This window comes from Choloepus didactylus, chromosome 18, assembly GCF_015220235.1.
Source record: "Choloepus didactylus isolate mChoDid1 chromosome 18, mChoDid1.pri, whole genome shotgun sequence".
NCBI classification, from domain to species: Eukaryota; Metazoa; Chordata; class Mammalia; order Pilosa; family Megalonychidae; genus Choloepus; species Choloepus didactylus.
The window spans coordinates 11,125,357-11,132,731 of record NC_051324.1 but is presented as its reverse complement, the minus strand read 5'-3'; the positions used below and the strand labels follow the sequence as shown (position 1 = coordinate 11,132,731).

Below are 7,375 nucleotides of genomic sequence, written 5' to 3'. Positions count from 1 at the left end.
TGCTGGCAGGAACCCGGATAATGGGAAGGCAGGTCGACCAGGGGCGGAGGGGCCCCGAGGCAAACATGGAGACCTGGCCAGCCACCAGCGGGCGACAGCAAAGAGGAGGAGGGCGGATTCCATTTCTTAGGGGAGGGAGCACCCATCACTGGGACCGGGAGCACCCATCATGGAATAAATCCTGGAGGGAGGCCATGGTGGGGGGTAGGGTGTGAGGGAGGGGCTGGCAGGAGGGAATCCCTGGGGACCTGCTCCTTCCTCAGGGTTCCCAGGAGGAAGCCTGGAAAATAATTGTGTCCTGGACTCTTTCCTGCCAGAAATTGGGGCAGGCAGAGAAAAGGGGGAAGCGAGAGGGAGAAGGGCTGGAGGGAGCATATTCTCAGGTGCCCCCAGGCCCCTAAGCCCCTGACTTGAGATTCCCTCACCGGGACCCCCAGTTTTCCATGAAATATTAGCAATCCTTTCCTGTCTCTCCAGCCCTACCGGCCCCCTCAGCAGGTCAGGCCCCCACCCCCAGGCCTCCACCCCCTTACCTGATTCTCTGAGATGGAGGCCTCATAATAGTCCAGAATATCTGTCACAGAACGGAGCTGAGTTACCCTCCCCATCCGGGTCTCTCCTGTCACTGTTGTCTGGAAGGCCCCAGCTCCTCCAGCAGGCTCCAGGGTCCTAACCAGCCCTCAGGGGACTGGGCCAGCCCTTTCCACCACTGATCCCCAGAAAATTGGGGCTACTCACCCAGCAAGGCCTGGAAGAGGTCACTGTGCAGCACCGTGAGGAGTGGGGGTGCCCACCGCAATAGTGGGGGGGCCAGAAGCCAGAGGGCTGACCTGGGGGCTGGAGAAATGCAGGTGAGGGGACAGTCAGGCCAGGAGACACCCACACGAACAGTCACCCTTTGCCCTTTCACCCCAGACCCTGTGGGAAGATTCAGGACAAGGATCTGGGAGTCTCAGCCCAGCCTCCCACTCTGCTCCCAGGCGTCCCCTCCCAAAGACCCCCATCTTGCACCTCTTGGTGTCTCAGACATCTCTCTCAGGCATCTGTCTCGCCTCTCATTTTAATCTCCCTAATCCCCTGGTGAGCTGCCTTCTCTCCCCCCCCCCAGTTCTAGCTGCTGGGGAAAGGAATCAGTCTCTGACTGACCTGTCCCTACTGGTCCCTCCTTCCCAGGTCCCCAGGCACCACCCCCTTTCTCCACATTCCCTGGCCCCTCTGCCCCAAATGAGCTATAATTTAGCTACTTGCCTGAGGGGCTGGAAGAGAGTTTTTTCCCCCCAAGGAGGCTCCTGCAGCACAAAAGGAAAGGAAGCTGAGCTCAGCTCTCTCCTCCTGGGCCTTTCCCCAGTGGGAACTGCAGAAGTGGGGTGTAGATTACCGGGGATTTCTTGACCCAGGGCAGGGTCAGCAGACACGGAAGCGTGGGAAAGAGAGAAAGAGAGAGCGTAAGGATTCCTAGGGCTCTGTTCAGGCCTGAGAGGAATCCGTCTGCACAGAGGTCTAGCCTGGGCACAATGGGTTCTGGAAGGAGCAGAGGGCAGGGAGAGATGGGTGACCAGCAAGGTCTCAGAGGCCCTGGAGGGAGGCAGTGAACACAGGGTGGGAGTCCCATCTACCGTGAAATTTTTGCTGCGTCGAGAGCGCCACTTCCTAGGTCTCAAGAGGATAGGCTTGGGACACACACACCCTAGCTTGAGTCCCCACCCAACCATTCCCTTCCCTTTGGTTTTTGTTTGGAAAGTGATGGATTGATGTCTTTTGGGAATGCAAGAGTCGTCTCTCCATGTCTCTGCCTCTGGAGTTCATCTTACGTTTGTCTTTCAACTTCTCCCTTCTAATGCTACCTGGGAAGTCCTCCCTTCAGTCTACCCTCCATCCTTCCGGCTGCAGTTGCCTCAGCTCCTCCCTCTTCCGTCCCATCCTATCTCACCATCCCTCCCGAGGAGGAGAGGGGGGATGAGGGAGTTTGAGGGGACAAGTGACGCTTGGAGATCACTACAGGTCAGTTAGGATGCGGGGCCCGGGGGGCGCTCCGGGACTGCGGCTCCCAGCATGCCCGGCGCCAGGAAGCCCCGCCCGCCCGCCTCGCGGTGCATTGTGGAGGATGAGTCGACGGTAGGGGGCCCGGGCTGCTGGGGGCGGGGCTAAGCGCTAGGTCTGAGCTTCGGGCCGCGGCGGTCGCAGTGGCGCGGAGATGCAGGGGGCATGGATGGCCTCGGGCGTGGGGCGGCAGCTGCTGAGATTGGGGGGCGGCAGGTATGTGCATGACAGGGCGGGACGGGGAGCGAGGGGCCCAGAACCCTGGCCAGGACTGAACCCCCACTCCCCGCAGCTCGCGGTGCGGCGCACTCCTGGGGCAGACCCCGCCGGCCCCTGCCTGGCGACCCTATGCCAGTGGGGCCGCCCAGGTAAGTGAGGGCGCACTTGGGAGAGGGGTGTGGGAGTGGGGGTCCGGCACGGCTCCCCCTCTTCGCCCCCGGCACCTGTTCTCCAGGCTGGCACCGGAAGTAGGGGAAAGGGCAGGCTCTGGGTGGAACTAGGGGAAAGGTGACCGGATGCGCCCTCGCAGGCACCCAGCCCTTCCTGGTGCCCTCCTTGGCACACCGGAAGCCCCTTCCCCGACCTCGCTAACCACCCCTTTTCCCAGGCGGTTCTGGAGAAGCCAGACTCCCTCCGTGATGCCTCCGTCAAGGAGAAGCAGCCCCAGGCCGTACGTGGTCCCCAGGCCGGGAAGAGTTGAGTTGGGGAACAGCCATCCCAGCCAACTGCCTGCAACTCCCTTTTCCCTGACCAGGAATCCAAGTCATTTGCTGTGGGGATGTTTAAGGGCCAGCTCACCACGGATCAGGTGTTCCCATACCCATCAGGTAAGGGGATGGCCCTTCAAGAGCTGGGTGGGGCAGGCATTCCCCTGACAGCCCTGCCTGACCTGCTGTCCCTCTTCCTGTCCCCACCCAGTGCTCACCGAGGAGCAGACACAGTTTCTCAAAGAGCTGGTGGGGCCTGTATCCCGTTTCTTCGAAGTGAGGAATGCCTGGAGCTGCGGGATGGAGGGTGGTGGTGGTAGTAAGGGGGCTGGAGAGTTTAAAAGCCCGCATGTGGGATCCCCTGGCTTCTTCCTTAGGAGGTGAATGATCCTGCTAAGAATGATGCGCTGGAGCAGGTGGAGGAAACCACTCTGCAAGGCCTCAAGGAGCTGGGGGCCTTCGGTCTGCAAGTGCCCAGTGAGCTGGGTGGTGTGGGCCTCTGCAATACTCAGGTGAGGGGGACCCGGAGTCACTTCCCAGAACCCTGGGCCACTCCAGCCTGGCAGTCAGCTCCTTCTTCACTCCTAGGGTTCAGGTCCCTGCCAAGCCACTGCCCTGGGGATCTGTGGGATGTTGAGGCTCCCTGTCGTCCACACGCACACCCTCAAACCCAACACACTAACTACACATGCCGTCGCCTAGAGCCACGGACCTCACTCTGGTTGCCACGTTTAAGTGAATCTCTAAGGTGGGACCCCTTGACAATAAAGCGGGAAGCCCCCCAACCGCCAAGACTGGGATGGAAGCCAGTGTCCTCCGCTGTGCCCTTCTCACAGTCAACCTTCCTCTTTGTACTTACTCTGTGGGGATGGCCCAGGCCAGGCCATGCCACCCACACTCACCTGCCTGCACCCCACCCCCACCCAGTATGCCCGCCTGGTGGAAATCGTGGGGATGCATGACCTCGGCGTGGGCATCACCCTAGGGGCCCATCAGAGCATCGGTTTCAAAGGCATCCTGCTCTTTGGCACAAAGGCCCAGAAAGAAAAATACCTCCCCAAACTGGCATCTGGTGAGGCAGCCCTGGGAGAAATTGGGGGATTGGGGGGTGTCCTGGGCTTGGCACCAATTAGACCGGTAGGTGCCAAGATCACCCATACGCTGGAGGGGAGTCTTGGGAAATGCAAAGAAACTGAATATTGCCTGAGGCATTAAAGGAGACCTGCTGGTGGGGGCAGGGGCCACACAGGGGACATCGAGGCCTGTGAGGCCCGTTGGTAAAGGTGTCTTCCCAACAGGAGAGACTGTGGCCGCCTTCTGTCTCACTGAGCCTGCCAGCGGGTCGGATGCTGCCTCTATCCGGACCTCAGCTGTGCCAAGCCCCTGTGGAAAATACTACACCCTCAATGGCAGCAAGATCTGGATCAGGCAATCCCACCCCCCGTTTCTCCCCTCTCCACGCCTCCCCGAACCCAGGCCCCACAGCCCTCAGTTGGCATCGCCCTGACTGCCCCCTCATCCTTCCACAGCAATGGGGGTATAGCAGAAATCTTCACCGTTTTTGCCAAAACACCAGTTACAGATGCATCTACAGGGACCATGAAGGAGAAGATCACAGCTTTTGTGGTGGAGAGGAGCTTTGGGGGCGTTACCCAGTAAGTGGGTTTGGGAAGAGGGTGGTGCGGGGGGGTCGTGCTGGGCCCCAAGGCTGATGGCTGCTAGGTGTCACCCTGGGGATGTGTGCAGAAACCAAAGCAGCTTCCCTTTGGAACCAGTACATATGAAGCTTCTGGAAAGCCTTGGCTCTGGGCAACTGGGGGGCCAAACACATGATAGCAAAATGCGCCCAGGCCTCTGCAGCCCTCTGGGCATGGGGGGAACCATTGCTGGTACCCTCCTATAGCAAGAGGAACTGTGGCCCTCCCTGGTTGAGAAGGAATCTGGGGGCAGTTTTTCCCCTGGTGGCATTTTGTGGGTCACACCCCTGCCTTCTGACCCTGCGCTGTCCTAGCGGGCCCCCCGAGAAGAAGATGGGCATCAAGGCCTCGAACACAGCGGAGGTGTACTTTGATGGCGTCCAGGTGCCGGCGGAGAACGTGCTGGGCGAGGTGGGGGGCGGCTTCAAGGTCGCCATGCACATTCTCAACAACGGGAGGTTCGGCATGGCCGCGGCCCTCGCGGGCACCATGAAGGGCATCATTGCCAAGGCGGTGAGTGTGCCTGCCCGGCTCCCTCAGCAGGCCAGGTCTGAGTCACCCGGTCACCTGGCCCATGGCCCCTCCTCCCCCCCGCAGGCAGCTCCCAGCCTGCTAGCTTAGTTCTCTTTCCCGTGTGCATCCCAGCCCGAGCTCAGCTTCTCTCCTGGGGAGACTGCAGAACCCCCCCCAGGACACAGATGCCCTCTTCCAGGTGGAGCATGCTGCTAATCGGACCCAGTTCGGGCAGAAAATTCACAACTTCGGGCTGATCCAGGAGAAGCTGGCCCGCATGGCTGTGCTGCAGTACGTGACAGAGGTAAGGCCCCTGCCACCCTCCCCCTGGAGCCCTGTGGCCTTCTGCCCGTTGGTGGGACTACAACCCCCAGCAGCACCTGGGGCAGTGGGTCTCCAGCTTTACACCAATGCCCTAGGGGATGCGGGGAGGCGCAGTCAGCTCAGCGGAGATGGCAGAGTAGAGAGGGGGCTCTCCTGCTGAGGGGCTTCCCAGCCGGGTGTGCAGTCAATTCTCCCCCCAGCCCCACCCCTTCGCTCCTTCCAGGAAGTCAAATGCCTGGAAGTCCCTGATGAAGTGCCTCAGGGGACACATATTTAGATGTGCCTGACACACACTGGGAGGTGGATGCGGGCGAGGGATGTTGCGTCACGCCCAGTCCAGCCATCTGGGCGATCATGTCGTGTGTGATGCCACCCTGTTCCATTGTCTTTCTTTCCCATGTCCCAACCTTATAACCTCAGTCCATGGCCTACATGGTGAGTGCCAACATGGACCAGGGATCCAAGGACTTCCAGATCGAAGCCGCCATCAGCAAAATCTTTGGTTCGGTGAGGTCCCCGGGCACACTGGGAGGAGGCCCCAGTTTGGGAGCCTGGCTTGGAAACTATCTCATCTGGTTCTTTGTCCCCAGGAGGCGGCTTGGAAGGTGACTGATGAGTGCATCCAGATCATGGGGGGCATGGGCTTCATGAAGGTACGGGGTGGGGCATCCTCAGGTGGGCCAAGCTCTGGGGGAGGCACCCCTCAGTGGAGGGCTTAGCATCTGTCTCCTGCCACGGCAGGAGCCCGGGGTGGAACGCGTGCTCCGTGATCTTCGCATCTTCCGGATCTTTGAGGGGACGAACGACATTCTCCGGCTGTTTGTAGCTCTGCAGGGCTGTATGGTAAGAGGGGGAATTGGGGGGAAGGAAGTGGAGTGCCCAGTGAGCCCTGATTATCGTATCCTCCTCCCCCGCAGGACAAAGGAAAGGAACTCGCTGGGCTTGGCAATGCTCTGAAGAATCCTTTTGGGAACGCCAGCCTCCTGCTGGGAGAGGCAGGCAAGCAGCTGAGGCGGTGAGCTGAGGGGCTGGGGCTAGGGCCGGGGAGGGTGGGATGACTGTGACAACTGACCCGGCGTCCTCCCCTTCTCAGGCGGACAGGGCTGGGCAGTGGCCTGAGCCTCAGCGGAACCATCCACCAGGACTTGAGTCGGAGTGGCGAGCTGGTAGGTGGTGAGGGGCGGGGCCAGCCGGAGTGCAGGGCCAATGGGTGGAGCACCCGCCGAGCCCTGGGCACCCTCCCAATCTCTCCAGGCAGTGCAGGCTCTGGAGCAGTTTGCCACGGTGGTAGAGGCCAAGCTGATAAAACATAAGAAGGAGATTGTTGGTAAGTGAGCTCTACCCCCCAACCCGTCCCACTGCCCTCCCTCCTCCCCACCTCGAGCTAACCCCCCTTCCCATCTACCTGATAGATGAACAGTTCCTGCTGCAGCGCCTCGCAGACGCTGCCATCGACCTCTATGCCATGGTGGTGGTTCTCTCCAGGTGAGGGGGCGGTAGGGGGGCCTGAGCCCCAGGAGGTTCTGGGGGGAAGGGGTCCTGGGCCAGGATCACAGCACAGATTTCTCCCCCCACCCTCCCACTTCCCACCAGGGCCTCAAGAGCCCTGAGTGAGGGCCACCCCTCAGCCCAGCATGAGAAAATGCTCTGTGACAGCTGGTGTATCGAGGTGAGACTCGGGGTTACCAAGTACAGGGGAGGGGGTTCAAGGCCCAGGACCGACCCCTCCTTCCCTGCCCCCGCCTTTCCTCTCTCCACAGGCTGCGGCCCGGATCCGGGAGAACATGGCTGCCCTGCAGTCCGACCCCCAGCAGCAGAAGCTCTTCCGCAACTTCAGAAGTATCTCCCAGGCCTTGGTGGAGCGCGGTGGGGTGGTCACCAGCAACCCCCTGGGCTTCTGAACACTCCCCCCCAGGAGAGACAAGTGCCTTCTCTCAAGCCAAAGCCTGGGCCCCTCTCCCCAGGGCCTGGGTCTGCCTTGAAGGGGGCTGTGAGCCCCCAGGATGTGCCTGCTGCTCTTGAGGGAGCACTCACTGCCTCACAGAAATAAAGTCTCTCAGCAGCACGCTTTGCCATCTCACCTCACTCCCGTCC

At 60.9% G+C, this 7,375-nt stretch overlaps 1 protein-coding gene across 2 annotated transcripts; it reads left to right on the top strand.

Moving 5' to 3' along the window:
• Positions 1-2,177: 2,177 nt before the first annotated feature.
• On the top strand, positions 2,178-7,346 carry ACADVL (acyl-CoA dehydrogenase very long chain). Of its 2 annotated transcripts, XM_037808210.1 has the most exons (20): positions 2,178-2,256; positions 2,333-2,408; positions 2,648-2,710; positions 2,795-2,867; positions 2,959-3,023; positions 3,125-3,259; positions 3,675-3,819; positions 4,046-4,175; positions 4,277-4,402; positions 4,759-4,957; positions 5,157-5,261; positions 5,702-5,788; positions 5,872-5,934; positions 6,023-6,124; positions 6,199-6,296; positions 6,375-6,447; positions 6,536-6,608; positions 6,694-6,766; positions 6,875-6,950; positions 7,042-7,346. In XM_037808210.1, exons 1-20 carry the CDS (start codon positions 2,195-2,197, stop codon positions 7,180-7,182), a joined length of 1,965 nt encoding a protein of 654 aa, XP_037664138.1. In that variant the 5' UTR covers positions 2,178-2,194; the 3' UTR covers positions 7,183-7,346. The 2 variants fall into 2 exon arrangements, with proteins under 2 accessions (XP_037664138.1, XP_037664139.1); XM_037808211.1 differs by lacking the exon at positions 2,648-2,710 and having other exon boundaries at positions 2,180-2,256; positions 7,042-7,182.
• Positions 7,347-7,375: the final 29 nt, after the last annotated feature.